Source organism: Chlamydotis macqueenii, chromosome 11, assembly GCF_036417535.1.
Source record: "Chlamydotis macqueenii isolate bChlMac1 chromosome 11, bChlMac1.mat, whole genome shotgun sequence".
Taxonomy (NCBI): Eukaryota; Metazoa; Chordata; class Aves; order Otidiformes; family Otididae; genus Chlamydotis; species Chlamydotis macqueenii.
Genome location: NC_141566.1, coordinates 15,198,941 through 15,214,242, shown reverse-complemented (window position 1 = coordinate 15,214,242; position 15,302 = coordinate 15,198,941). Strand labels below are relative to the sequence as shown.

The 15,302-nt window shown below is 51.7% G+C and overlaps 1 protein-coding gene across 5 annotated transcripts in view; it reads right to left on the bottom strand.

The window, feature by feature from the left end:
- The window catches only part of FHL1 (four and a half LIM domains 1), a 32,161-nt gene that overhangs the window by 2,252 nt on the left and 14,607 nt on the right, over positions 1–15,302 (bottom strand). For 3 of the 5 annotated variants that reach the window (XM_086756091.1, XM_086756092.1, XM_086756094.1), the window contains exons 2-4: positions 1,730–1,911; positions 944–1,121; positions 284–453 (exon numbers count right to left, since the gene is read on the bottom strand). In XM_086756091.1, the coding sequence (XP_086612217.1) occupies positions 284–453; positions 944–1,121; positions 1,730–1,885 (504 nt within the window). In that variant the 5' untranslated portion in view covers positions 1,886–1,911. Of the gene's footprint in view, positions 1–283; positions 454–943; positions 1,122–1,729; positions 1,912–9,593; positions 9,711–15,302 lie in introns of those variants that run through there. The other 2 variants (XM_010125030.2, XM_010125031.2) reach the window with 1 other exon arrangement.

The following is a 15,302-nucleotide window of genomic DNA, read 5'->3' as shown; positions in this document are numbered from 1 at the left end:
ACTACACAATACCTACCAGAGAGCTTCAGCCATCCCCAAGGCAAGTGCAAGGCTGGTGCCCACTTGTTTCAGCAGCGTTGCCACCAGATGACCCTACAGACCTGCTCAGGAGCTGTCATGTGCAAGAACCATTAGCTCACGTTATTAGACCACCCACTCAAGGAAAGAACATGAGCATTGGTGCAGCTCCAGCATGATCTCTCTACTAGTTTACTCTCCTAGTGTTCAAGAGACATGTGAGGGCTAGTTCTGGCAGCTGCCTTTGCAAAGTGGAAGGACTTACGTTCTTGCATTTAGCACAGGTCTTGGCGAACTTATGCTCATGGCAGGAGACACAGTAGAAGTCATCACCCTTGGGGAAGAAGCTCCCAGATCCAATCACTTTCTTGCACTGGCTGCAAGTGAAACAGTCCTTATGCCAGACCATCTTCTTGTACTCAACGTTTTGGTCTCCTACAACAGACAGAAATAACTTGTTATGTGGGATTTCAGGCTCATGACAGACTCCCCACCCCGTGCAATCTAACGTACCCGTAGACAAGACCTGTCCATACCCATGCCCAGCACTTGTAATGTGGACAAGGGATGAGCTGTTAATTTCTGTATCTGACTTTAGCCAGGACCTTCTAGATTTTTTTCAAAGTATTTGTCAGATGGGTGCCTAAGCCTTTTTGAGAAGAGGACCTTAATTTACAGAGCCAAGCTTTTGGTAGAAATGGTTTAAGACTACTAGGGGGAACTACCGATGTGAGGGTTAACTGCAAAGCAGCCTTTCAACACTTGAATAAATTGGACAGGTGAGATCAACAATCAAAACTTGCACCATTTTGTGGTGCTCCAGACTATGATGCCCATACCCCTAACTGCAGCCTCCACAGCTTGATACATCGCCATGGTTTTGCCCTCAAGCAGACCTCGGCAGTCGTATCCCTGGCACCAGTACCTGCAATAATAGGCTTGAAGCAGCCCTTACACCTGGGCGCATCCTGAGTGGCCGTGCAGTTGCTACACCAGACCTTGTTGTTCTCCCTCAGCATGAAGGGCTCGTTGACCAAGGACGTGTAGCACTTGAAGCAGCGGAAACAGTTGTCATGCCAGTAACGGTTCTTGAAATGCAGCTCCTGAAATGAACAGAAGTGGAGGGAGCAATCAGCCGTGGCAGTGAAGGACAGATTGGTTAGTTCCTAAGCACATCTGCATTCAGTGGTTGGAGATGCAGCTCATCTGTAAGCAGTTAAGCGAAGGACATTTAACCAAACTCATTGACACAATAACATCCATTTTGGACTTTCAGATTAGCAGAAGATGCTTCAACTCAACAGCTTTGAGATTTGAAGTTCTCTGAGTGTGGGCTTCTCTGGCTGCCAAGTTCCCTTAGGTCAGGTGTACATTATTATTCCGTAAACATGAAGCAATTAACGTTTTGAGTTTTCTGCAAGTCCTGGGCAGGCTGGATTACCTGTAATGCTCTCTTCAGGACAATTCAGCATTTGCAGCAGTTCACATGGCCAAATCTAGAGCCTGAAATTAGCTCCTGTGCAAAAGCAGCCTATCGCGGCATCCGTACTGCAATGCCACAGAACCTCTGGAGCACATGACCCACCAGCCAGAAGACTCACAAGAGAACTTGTTTTCACACAGAAGCTCACAAGCAGACCAGAGACAGGAAAATGAGGGAAATCAGTGTCTGCCTGTCTTCTCATCACCCATTTAACTGCTCAGCACTGACCTTGGAGTCAGCTCCAATGGGTTTCTTGCACTCAGTGCAGGTGTTGGCACAGAACTTCTCAAAGCACTTGACGCAGCAGTGGCGGCCCTCCTTCTGCACATACTTCTTCCCTTGGAGCGGGTCACGGCAGTAGTGGCAGTCAAAGCGCTCCGACATGGTGCCCACAGTGTAACTGCCAGGCCCTGCAAGAGGAAAGAGGGTAAGGTTATGATGCTGAAGACCTGATAACTGCTCCAGCTTCTTCAGTCTACACAAGTGAAAAGGTGGCTCAGCAATGAGCATGTATGTGGTGGTGTCATGCTCCTCAAGGGCTTGTTGGCAGAGAAAGCAGCTTCAGTGCCAGCACTGTTAGGGCAGTTTTTCTATCGGGCAGCTCCGTGGTTTAGAAAACATGACAGCTCTCTACCAGCTGCACTGGTGTTCTCCAGGTGCCTCCAGCTTTGCCTTTAGGGTCAAGGTTGGCGGAGGCTGGGTGCAGTAGATGACCTGGGTTTGGTTGCAGCAGTCACAAAACTCAATACACCTGCTAAAGGCAGCAGCTTGGATGTCCCTTCCCAGGTCACAAATACCCATTTAGGATGCAGAGAGAGAAATATCATGAAGTCTCCGAAAAACGCAGGCTACGGAGTAAGGCCACATGGGCTAAGGCGAGGGCAGGGCCCGCCCTGCCTCCTGGAAGCGCTGTGCTTGCCGCTGCAGTTAGCATAAGCAATGCATTAGTAACACAAATATTTTCGGTTGCCTTAATAGCCTTCCAAGATAACGAATGCTTGATTTCTGCCTACAGAGAGGCAGGATGGGCTCTGGCCAAAGCACAAAAATGCAGCTCTGCCTCCTGGGGTCCAACCCGCTGTGAGCGGGTCCCACTCCAGCCTTTCCCCATCACCTTAACAGGAAGGGTACTAGACTGTTCTGTTTACATATTTCACGTCAAGCAAGGATAACGATACCTAATCGCCAAGAGCCACTTAGTTCATTAGGGCCAGGCCCGCTGCAGGCCTCGCCGAGGCCCTGCCTGAGGCACCGCGTACTCTGTGCACAGAAATGGCTGCCAACCACGAGCAGAGCAGAATAGTTTCCATGTTTCCAGCCTAAGCCCACAGCCAGCTGCAGCCCTCCGAGGCCTTTTGTGCTGGATAGTTGTGCAGCTTCCAGCTGCCTCTTTTCACCAGGCTTTCACATATAAAGTCATAAAGAAAAAAAAAACAAGAAAAGATCTCCCTACATGTAAAGATATTTCTTCAGTTCACGCCCGCAGGGCTCTGCCAAGGCGTGACATCCCACCACGGCCAAGGAGCCAGCACATCAGCGGGTGTGTGGGCTCTTGACCAGAGGATTTTTCCACTTTGGCCGGAGATGCACGCTCACGCTTTCTCCCCAGACACCCGCCCCAGCCTGCACGCCTGGTCTCAGCCTCCCAGACCACTTCTGCTAACAGCTCTCTACATTTCCCTACACCCTTCCTCACAGGAAGCCAGCAATGCTCCTCTGAAGGGGCTGCAAAAGCTCCGGCACGGTTACGCAAGCCCGTGCCGTCCCAGAAACACAGCGCTGTCTCTGCAGAGCCCCATTTCCCCTGCAGGGCCAACAATCCAGGATGCAGCCTTGAACTTTCTGCACCATCAGCAACCGGATGGGAGACGCGGCAGCGGTCTGGCAATGGGGGCTGCCAAGAGGAAATTTAATTATTCTTTCCCTGATCCAGCTGCAAGAAAGGGAGAAGGATGCGGTCAGGCGATATAAATTGCTGCAGTGAGGTGGGGGAGGCCGTTAGCACCCCCGTTGCGTAGCCTCACCCCAAACCACTCCACCAAGCCCTGGAGTTTAGGGGCTGCTTTGCCACCTGCTCCTGACAGCTCAGTGGCACAACGGCCATCCATCCCAGCCATGCTGCTCCAGGCCTTCGCACAGCACCTTTATATATGCTGAAACAAGGCTTGGGGTTTTTGGGGTGTAGAGAGGGGGTACGTCGTTCCTGGCTGGGCCCTCAAGGCAGAGGATGGTCAGCGGGACCCCGTGGGGCTCGCCCTCGGCCGTAGGATGCTGCGCAGTCAGGACTGCCATGTTGTTGCGGCATGAGGACCTGTTTACACGGCTTTTTCTCGGACCCTTGCTCACCCCAGTAATTCCGGATTTACCATTGACCGCGCGGCCCAGCCCATCAGCGTGAGAAGTCCCCAGGCTGGCACGGGAGCCCCCCGGGGCTGAGGGATGGTCGCTGCTGCCTTTGTGAGGAGCAGGGCTTTGAGCAAAGGCACCAGTGCAAGCGCAGTCGAGCAGGTGAGCGCAGATCACACCCAGAAGGTCCTGACCAGGGCACAGCCCTGCCTGGCAAGCCCAGGCACCGTTGCGAGAGGTGAGGGACGACTGCTCCCTTCACCATCTCCTTTGCCAACCCCATTTTTTTTTTTAATTTGAGGTAACATGCTGTTGGCAGCACACCACGAGTAGCCCTGACATAGCCAGGTGCAAAGCCTGAGGAGGTACCTGTCTGCAAATGAACTTTTCCCCGTTATTTCAGAGCTCTTTTGCGTCACCTCTGGGCTCAGCACGCTGCTAGATGGGCAGTGGAAGATGCTGGGGCAGGAAACAGGACTTAAACCGTTACTTTGCAGATTTTAAAATTCAGGAGTCAGCTCACTGTCTCCTCTTTGTCACCCTTTCAATAACGTCAGGCCAGAACAAGTTGGAGCATTTCTTTTCCAGAAAGTAGGACAGAGTCCTGGAGAGGAACATTGCACAGGGAGGCTGCAGCAGAGGTGGGGAATGGGTTCACACCCTTCCCCTAAAACTTCCAGAAGCAGGCTGGAGGCTGAGCTGGCAGGAACTGCACTCTGTGGGGACCGAGGTCTGGAAACGCCGCCTTGCCAAGGTCAGGAGACGGCCATGTCCTGCTGACAGCTCCGCCAAGGATTGTGTTTGTACTGGTGCAAGTAAATGAAACAAACAGCTGGGAAACGTGGAAACTATGTGAGCCACTGCCAGCTCTGCAGAGCTTTATCAGGCAAGTGGGTTTTATTTAGAAGAAATGCAACTGCACAGAGTCCAGGGCAAATGGGATCGAAGCATTCCTGATCTCAGGTTTAGGGTTGCTTTCAACCAGAACACGTAATCGTGAACATACCACTCAGGGAGTAACATAATCCCATGTTCCCATGTAACGCGTCATGCGCTAACACGAGGCAGCAGCTTTGGAGCCCCACAGACAAATTCACCCTGGGCCTGGCAGCCCCAGGAACTGGGCTGTACATGCAGACAGACCAGCTTCTGCCTACCTTGTGCCATCTCATGGACCAAAAAGCCCCTTCATACATAGGCCGGGGTATGAATTTGCTTCCACCTTTTCCAGGAGATTTCTGCCTTCAGCAGTATCATTCCTGATCTAGACCCAGGAAAGGCACCTCTATCCCCTTGCCTGCAGTGAAGATGCACTGGCCACTTTGTCCCAGTAAACACGCTGGCTGCTCGTGGTCTCTGCTCACCCGTGCCATGCCGAGAGCCCACATCAGCCAGCCCATCTCCTACAACTCTCCCATGGGAGCAGCCCACCCAGGGGCTGGTGCACGAGGGCCCTGAAAGCCGCTGGTCTGTGGCACAGCAGGTCCCTGTGCCAGTAGCAGTTGTGCTGGGACCACCAGATCATTTTCCCAGAGTGGAGGAAACGTCCACAGAGACTTCAGAGCTCTGCTGCCCTGGGGAAGAAACATGAAGTATCCTGCTGCTGCTCCCCTAAGCAGTCTTGCCCCCTCTCTCAGAAGGCAGACAGAACAGATATTTGTTGTGCTCTGTAAAAAAAATAAATACATCCTCTAAAGTCTGGCTGGCAGCAGATCATGGGTTTGGAGATGTTTATCTCCTTAATAACCCATTCGCCCTCCAGCTGCACCACATCCCCACAGCTTAACTTCCCAGAGCTTCCAGGTGCATCAACCCTGGGCTGCCTTTGCTGTCTGGAAAACAGGCAAGTCACGAAACTACGGACACACTGGGGATATGGAAAAACCATGCCTCTTCCTCGCTCCTCCTTAAGGCCTTCATTTTAGTGCACGCTGCATAGCTTCCCTGGGCAGGCTGTGCAGCAGCTGTTGAGTGCACAGCAGGGACTGACACCGGTGGTAAGACCATGCTACGGCAATGCAAAACTCGGTGGTCAGGGTGAGCACTCATCAAACCAGGCACTAAAACCAAAAGTTCTGTACCTTTTTGCTTCTTTTCACAGCACAGGCAGCTGGTTTAGCTTCGAAGTTGTGTGAGCACAATTTCTTTGGCTGTACCTTTACACCAGACTGCAGTGTCTGGGAGCTGACAGCCTGCTCAGGTGTCTCCAGTTTAACCCTGGGCAAATCACCTACCCTGAGGGCATGCACTGATCCAAACCCCATTTCAGCTTGACTCTGGGGCCACAGAATGGGATATAGAAAAGAGGAAAAGCACAAATAGACTGGAAGTGTTCCCTGGCCCAGGCTGATGTCCATGCGCAGAAGATGTTCTACTGGAGAGAAGCAGGTGAGAAGAGAGCACACTGCTGGGGAAAGGGATAAGTGCGCTATGTGCCCATCCTTAAATAGCCCGGAGGACCCTTAATAAAAACAAGAGCTCAAGAAAAATCCAGCAATACTTCCAGAAACTAATCCCCCTTTAAGCAAGGTGTCCCTCTCCCACCAGCCCTGGCAGGGTGCTGTCTAAATGTAGCTCCCTGATGGATTTGGCTACAGCTCGAGGGCGGCTGGCCAGACCAGTGGCCTTCTCCAGTATCAGGGTATTTGGCATGAAGAGCCACTGGAATTCAACCTTAACATTTACCTGACCACAGAGGTGCCAGTTAGCCACTTGTCCCCAGGGAGCATGTGCTGCTTTTCAAAAGCAGCTTCTCAGCTCTTGGACAACCACGCCTTCCATCTTTCAAAGATCTCAAGTGTTTGGGTCCTGCTGGCTTCCACGCACCTCAAGCCATACTGACACCATGCAGTGGAGCAGTCACAGGGCTGTCCCAGCCAGCGGTCAGGGTCAGAGCTACGGCAGGGCCAAGCTTTGGGATGGAAAGGGTACACACCTAAGAAAAGCCACCCCACAAAAGCTATTGTGTTAGCACAACCCCATGCCTCTCCCGTTGGTTCCTGCCTCCCATCACCCCTGGGCTGGTTCCTCCCAGTTCGGTCGGGCTGTATACCCGAATGCAGCATCGCAATGGTTTGCACAACAAATGAAACCGAAGCACTCTGCAAAGGGAGCTGAGGCACAGCTGATAAGCAAAGCACTTAGCACAGGATATGTGTTAATGTCTCTGGGGAATATGTTTAAATGTGATAAACCACCCAGGAAGAACTGGAAGTGTGGTCTCTAAAAACAGCCAGGGAAACTGTACTTCAACCTTACACTGCCACATAGGAAAGAAGATGAGGCTGAAGGTGTTAATTCTCTGCCCTACACACAGCCACAGACTCTGTGGCAATATAGGAGGAAAAGTGGAATTGCTTTTTGACTTTCCATCAGTTTTATTCTTCTCAGCAGACGGAGCACACACAGCCAGGCATTGGCCACACCTGCCTGTTTCAGCCCAGGACCTGGCATCCCCTGGTCTGTCACCTGAGTTACTATTCTCAGCATTTCTGTACGCAGTGTCGCATGGTTTGCTATAAATACCAGGGAATACCCATAAAAGAAGGGTCCTGTTAGTCCAAAATGTGAAGCGATGCTCAGGTCTGCACCTCAAGGTCACTGGCACGCTACACTGGGCAACAAGGAAAGAAAGAAAGAAATGTCTTGCAGGTCATTTTTGCTGGGAGAGCTGGCAGCGATGAGCGGAGAGCTGAGCTCTCCCATTGCCAGGCTGGGGCACGTGTGAGTCTCATACTCTATAATTCAAAAATTAGGCTGTTGATAAAATGGAAGCTGCTTTATTTAGAACAAGAACGGCTCCAAGTTCCTCAGGCGGTTGCCAAAAATGTTCTCTACAGTCCTATTGCCACCATGTCTGAGCACATCCCAATCATTATTAAATCTTCACAGTTCCCCAGGGAAGCAGGGACGTGCTATTAAAAAAAAACATGCTGCTCCAGCCCTGCAAACGCTTCCTCCGGGGCTTGCTTTTGCACTTCATACAGAGCCCAGCTAAGGCTAACAAGGCTCCCGGTGTGCAAAGCAACACTGCCTGCAGTAAGTCTGAGCATTTAGGCAGCGTTTAAGGAGTGAAGTTCAAACCTTTCCAAACAACCCAAATCACCTAAAGCAAGAGAGCCCCGTTCAGTACTTAACTCACTCTGCAGCCGCCTTAAGCTTTGACCTTTGAGGCTCCTCAGCCGTGTTCCCAGCTACACATGGATCTGCCCCCACCTCAGTAGCTGGATGCCCTTCTCATGCCCAGGTGCCCCCCCAAGAGCCAAACGTGAGCCTTTCTCCTGCTGCAGGGAATTCCCCCCCTCAGGGCAGGCACTACGGTACCCCACCGCACCCCTCGACCGCTGTCCCGGAGAGTGGGGCTCCCTGTGGGGTGTGGGAGCGGACGCTGAGCTATAAGGCGTTGGTGGCAGCACTCCAATTGCGGCATCTGCTCAGAAGATAGTTCAGCATTTTATATTACTGCACAACATCAAATCATGGGTCCTTGCCCCAGAGAACACCTCCCTGAGAAAGATGAGAAAGAAAAGAAAGATATAACTGGAAATATAATGAAAGGATGATACAGCATCAGCCAGTCTCGTGGGCTGAACTTAAAAAATAAATGTCTTCTTACATTTTAATGGAATGGATTGCTCTTAAACAGCTTTGAGAAGTTTAAAAATGATATCACAGAAGTCAGAGTTTACTCAGAAAGGTACCCTGCACAATGGCTATCTGCATCACACAGGCAAATCCCAAGTAGTGACATGCCATGCAAGACGCCTCATGGTTGTGCCTCATCCTGGGAGGCTGAGCATGAAGTTGAAGAGCACGCTGTGACTTTCTTCCCCAGTTCTGAAGAGTCTCTGCATTACCAACCAAGTTTCGTGCCCATCACTGTCCCCTGGCTCCTGGTGTGCAGCAGCTCAATTTGATGCCTACAGGAGCTGCACCCCAAACTTCACACCCTCTCCCCAGGCATGTCCACCCCTTGGGCTGTGTCTCATCAAGAGATGCAATGGTCCTGCCACTGTACCTGGAAATACATGCTGGATGCACACAAACATGGCTAGCTCCTAAGATGCAGATAAGCTTTTAAAAATCCCAAGGAGTTTCTGATGGGTCTGTAATCCGAGGGCTGGAGAAGATTAGTCACGGGTGGGAGGGCACAATAAATCTGCATGCCGTGGGGTACACACAAAACACTCTCTCAAGATGCCTGTCAGTGTTAATGGGAAGGCAAAGTTAACATTTTCTTATTACTGGCGAGGGTCAGCCCATATGATCTACAAGACAGAAGAGAGGGAGTAAGCACAAGCCTCCCGCCAGAGCAGAGCAAACCATGTGGGGTTGCAGGCTGGGCTGCCACACGCTCCCCTCTGCTGCGAGTTTCTGCTTGCTGCAGTAACCACCACAGCAAGCTCGCTGCACAGAGGAGCATCATCCCGTGTTTCCACCAAGTCTTCCTCAAATAACAGCTGAGTCCCAGCCTTCCCACAGCAGCAGGTACAAAAGCACTTACCATCCAATGCATTTTACTAAATAGACAAGGCCACCACCACCGCCACGCTCCCAGCGCCAGTCCCCACGCTGGTTGTAACCCCGTTAGCCGTCATTACAGCTGCAGATTGCTGAGTCTTAAGATTGCATTCAAAAGAGTTATTTTGCTGCTGCAGGAGCCTGTTAGCAAAACCTTCCTCCCCATTTACTAGGCATTGCACGCACAGGGCTTCTCCCACAACACCTGGCAGTGCGTCCACTTTACCTGTGTGCCTGTGGAAAGCCATGATTAGCAGCCCAAAGTCACCAGCAGCCCCTTAGGTGACGGTTCACAGTCTCTTGGCCGATAAGGAGCTGCCCTGTTTGATAACATACATTTAAATGGAGGCTATTAATATGGACGGGACTCCTACCAGATGTCCACTCCCCTCCCCAGAGATCACAACCTTAATCCCCCTTGAAAATTCTTACCATTTTAGGTGATCCGAGGGAGAAGAATAGGATCCAGAGACCTCTAGGTCTCTGTAGGCAACATGTAAATACCTGCCCGGCTACTCAGCACCCAAATTAGTCCCAAAGGCAGAGTGTGCCTCAGGAACTTGACCCCATGCTAGTACTATTTGGCCTTGGCTTTAGAGCTAGATTGCGTCTCATAACAGTCCTGAGCTAAATTACAGACTCGACGTTAATTCTGCACTGCCATTGCTGAAGGGAAGAGGCAGACTGCAGCCCCACTGGGGCCAGAGGGGCTGTGGTCCCAGGAACCAGCCCCTGGATTTAGGGCCCAGAAAGAATGTGCATTGTACCCCAGAGGACCCAGCTGACATCTCACAGAAGTACCAGAAGATACGTTCATGGGTGGGTTAGACTTGCTTTCAACATGAGGCTCATGGTGAAGTTTTACTGCCAGTAAAACCACCGTGCCTGGTCCTCCTCCAGCTTTTACCCTAAGGAAGCTCAAGGCATTAACTCTTCAAAGTGAGCAAGTCCCTGAACAGCAGCACTCAGAAAGCCAGATTTCATGATTAAGAGGCTTTTCTAGCATCTAACAGCATGGCTGGGCTCATTCCCAGCTCATGGCTTGTAGAGAGCACTGGCTCCTGTCTCTGTCCTCTCTACTCAGGTGTCCATGAAGCTCCCTGGAAGACCCCAGCTCCGCAGCACCAACCAACCTGTTTCCACCCAAGTCACGACAGGGAACGGAGGGAGCTCTGGTTCAGGGCAGCTCCACGGCCACGCGCTCCCTCCGGGTTATGCAATTGGCGACGGTGCACACTCAGGGCCTTGGGCCAGGGCCGCCCACCTGCTAATCCTGCCTCGACACTGACTCACTGCACGGCCGTGGGAAAGTCAGTTAACCTCCCCGGCAGCGACTGCGAAGAGCCAATGTTTACCATTCCTTCCAGGGAGCCCATCGTGGTGGTGTCTGGCCTCCGAACAGCAATCAGCATCTTCAGCCCGAGTGGCCTTGTTGCAGCCAGGAACTGGGAACATCTCCACTTCCCATTTGCAGAGGTCCCAGGAGCTCCTAGGGCGCACGCAGCCTCCAGCCCCACCACCAAGCTCGGTGACCCCCCCCAGGCCTTCACACCCGCCTTAGGGCCCCCAGGCAGCTCACATGCGAGGTTAGCATCTCACCAGCATCCCAACATTTCCGAGTTTCCAGCGTGGCCTGGAAAAGGCCACTCTTGACAGCATGCTGTCCCAAAAGAGCACAGCATGGATCCGCTTGTGCAGCAGATTGAGGCTGAGAAACACACTAAAATACCAGCACACTGAAACACTTTGGCTAGGAAAAACCCGATGTTATTCTGCCCCGGCTCATCTATAAACTCAAGCAAATTGTTTGCATAATTCAGATGGTAACAGGAACCCTAACAACTGGTATTTTCCTGTGCTAATCTTGCTGCACGCAGTGTAATATTTACAGACATGAGTTCATTTTTGGCAGTGCACATAGAGTTTGCACCATTAACCGTTCTCATTCCTTTCTAGTTCCCTAGACAAAGCGCTGGCACCCAGCAGTCATTTCCTACTTCCCCCACAATACCCTTGTACTTCAATTAGAAATGGTAACCTTTGCTCCCTGTCCTAAAAGGCGGAACAGCATCGCTGTGCAATGTCAGCAGCTGCCGCGTCCCACCCCAGAAGTGGCTGCAACTCAGCAGCGGTTTGACAGCGTTGCAGAGGCGTGCAGAGAGCAGGGACGGACACTTGGCCATCAAATTGTTTCACGTGCAGAAATGCATGTGCGTTTGCGATGTGACAACAGGCGCAGGCTGGAGGAGGTGGGAGAAGGAAAACTTGGCCAAAAAACAGGAGGAAGATCCAGCCCTGCTGATGCTCATGAAGCTTCATCATGAAACTTCCCGGACCAGCATTTCACGGTGCAGCTCACTTTGCAAAGCCTTTGCCGAGCCCCCAGAGTGGTCTGCAGTAAAAAAAAAGGCCATTTTGTTTGAATTTGTGGCCTCCTGAGCAAGCGCAGCAGGGATGGGTTGGGGAGGACCCTTACTGAGAAGACAGAGCTGCTCTTGGTTTCTTGGCTGGTTTCAGCCATATGACCTTGGGCAATTCCTGTCTCCTCCCCAAGCCCCTCTTCGTCCGCACAAGCCCAGGCAGTGCAAGGTGTCGCACGAGCGCTGAGGAGGGACATCGTTGCCCTATGAAACACGGCAAGGAGTAGAAGCCTGCAGGAAGGAGAGGGTGCCCCAGAAAAGAGGTGTGTTGGCTCTTGTCTGAGCCCTTCTCTCCAGCCAGGTGCCATGCACCCACGGATCCCAGAGGAAAGCATGCTGCAAACATGTCGGTGAGCGCACAGCAGGGCATGCAGTCTTGGGTTTTCATGTTTTTAACATTAAACCTGTCCTGTAGGTTTTCAGAACTTCAAGGAGCTGGTCTGGACACACTGATCCCACCGCACAGGTCTGGCTGCAAAGCAGCATGGCTGGGGTATAGTGTCATCTGCTTGGTTAGACAAATGATTCACATTGTGGTTTCCAGAGTATTTTCTTGCCCTAACAATCCTGCCAGAAAAGGTCTGGGCATCTCAACTTGCTCACACATCCTGCTGTCACTCAACGAGCAGAAAGTCATAAATAGAGCCAGAATTACTCAGGCATTGATGAACTGTTAGTCACCATCATCAAAGAAAGCAGCAGGCAGCAGTAAATACGAGCAGAAGGGGAGCACCTGTCCATCTCTTCGGGTAATGCTGTACCTTCTGCTCCCATACACTCCGTGCTCTCTCTCTGGCTGGAGGATGCTGCTGTGACAGCACAGGACCAGCACAGTCCCAGCTGCACTGGGCAGCATGAGGGTCAGCGCTCCACATCCACGTTTGCTCCCATCCACCTTTTGCACTAACACTTCCTTCTTTTCTAGTAACCACACAGCAAATCCATTTTTTTTTTAATTTTAAATCTATCTTAGGTTGCATGCAATGTGTGTTCTCCCACAGCAGACAGCATTCCTTCTGCCCAACCTGTTGCAGACCCCAGTTAAACTTCCCTTGGCTCTTCTGGAGCAGAAGCTAAACAAAATAGTTTTTTAAAACTTTTTTTTAATATATATAAAGACAGAGTTTTCAGGAAGCCATCCAATAAAGGAGTTGGGCTTAAAAGAAGAGAGGACACAAGCAAGACCCATCTTTGCAGTTGCTGCTGGTCCGTCAGTGGGACGGAGGAGGCAGCAACCCCACTGCCACAGAAATGCCGAGCAGGTTTGGGATCCAGGACTGGCACCTGGGGCTCATCCAGCTCTCCAAGCACTCAGTATCCCGTGTGCTGCCTGCTCCCAGCACTGGCTCTGTGCTGGTGAAAGGTACCACGGAGCAGTGTTTGCAGAGTGAGGACCATAGGCAGACAGCCCCAGCCAGAGAGGTGTCCCCTGCTCCCCCCCACCGTGCGCAACACAAAATGGGGAGGTTTCCACCTAGTTCTTTCTAGGTTTCTTGTTAAAATATCACAAAAACAGTTCAGAAGACTCAAACCTGGCTCAGTTCCCCTGTTCTGCACACAGGGATGCACCTCCGCACCCCTGAAGCATCCTGCGGGCACTCAGGGGAACACGAAGAAGGATCACTGGTTCAACAGGGGATGTACCTGCACCCAGAGCAAAGCCAGGAGGGACACCGCTGCAGTGGCAGAGGGGATGAACGTACCAGCCAGACAAGCCCCGTGCCCTCAGGCAACCAGCTCAGAGGGGACAGTGAAGAAGGAAAGCGCATGGTGAAGGCACACAGAGTGTTTTCCTTCCATGCGGAACTCCAGCCCACAGCTGGGTCAGATCTGTATGCGGAGCCTTTCAGTGCCAGGGGAAGCTTTGAGGATCAGCTTGGGACATAGGGATAGAGGAGTTGGGAATAAATTTATAAGGAGACAGACACAGACTGGAGAACCTTCCATTAATTCAAATACAATGTGAGTAGAGCAAAAGCGGGAAATGAGGAAGGATAAGAAGAGAGACAGAAATAAGGATGAGGGTGTAGTAACAGACAGGAAAGAGTGGCTCAGAGATAGGGGAGCTGGAAATAAAACATCTGAAAAATAGCAGAACTGGAAAGAGATATAAACTGGGTTTTTCCCATCTGCCTCCATACATGGGCTGGACTGTTTCCAGGACTATTCCCATGGCAGCTCCAAATTTATTTCCCTGCAGCCATCTGCTCTGTGGCTCCCCTCTGCACATGCTCCCGACTGGCACTTCTTCCCATCACCTGTTGCTGACAGGGCAGACCTCTGCCTGCTGCTGAAAGCCAAGTGACACCGATGCCTGGGGGGAGCGTCTGCACATAAATCAAGAGCTGCTTTGTAGACCCAATGCTTTATTCAGCTCCTGTCCCCTCTCCTGGCTATGCCAGGGTTGGAGAACAGAAGCCACAGCACGGTGGGGTGCAGGTACCATATGGACCAACAGCAGCAGCCCCAGGACACACGAGCTCTGGAGAGGACTGCGGTGAGAAGGGGCTGCAGCACAGGAATGGCTTTGAATCAGGTGCACCAGGAAAGCCCAGTTCCTCCTACGCCTGCTCCCTCCTCCCTGTGGCTCTTTGTAATATTACAGAGAAGATGCCTGTATCTTCCAGCAGTAAGGATGCTGAGTGCTGCTGTGGTCCCTACAGTTAAATTTAGACATTCAGTACAAGCTCAGAAAAAGGACAGTCAGTCTCAAAAGGCTACAGATTTATTTTATTTTTTTCATCTCTTAGGAAGACAAATGTCTAAATGCGCTAGGTTAAACATGGGCTGCGTTTCTCTCTCCAGCTCTCTCTTACGTCCTTCTGCCTTGGCTCAGCCTGTGGAGCAGAGCTGTGAGCACGCAGGCAGTGGCCTGGGAGGCTCCACAGGCTGCCCGCAGCCCCCTTGCATCAACTACGAGGTGGAAACAACAGGTCTGGATGTGCCTGGACATCCCTAAGGAGACACAAAGACTTTCTTTACTCCTGCTGGGAGAAAGATCCACATACACTGCCAAGTTTTGTCTGATTCAGATGCCTTTTAAGAGCATCAAGCCCATAATTGGGCTAAAAAGCCTCAAACACAGCATTCACTTCTTCCTTCCCAGTAGCCCTATGGCAGCATCACGCACAGACCCACCCAGCACTGCCCAGCGACGTCGCACAGTTTGAGCAAAGCAGCCAGGGGTGCAGGAATAACATGAGGAGCATTTCCCAGGGAGGATGAGCCAGCAGGCACAGGGGAAGCAGCCCGCCTGTCTGGACACACAGGAGTGGGGAAGGTCTCCAGGTTAGCATCTGGGGGCCCCCAGCAGTGCCACACTCACCCACGGCTGCACCACAACTCAGTTATTCTCCAAGTTATTACCCCAAAATTTCATGCTTAGGCCAGCAGAGCTCCTTAGGGCTATCTTGGCCAACTGCAGGGGTCTTTGTTCAAGTTTAGATGCAGTCATGTGGAGAAGGAATGACTGTTAGAATCAAACATGAGGCAAAGGTTTGCTCGTCATGGCTTTC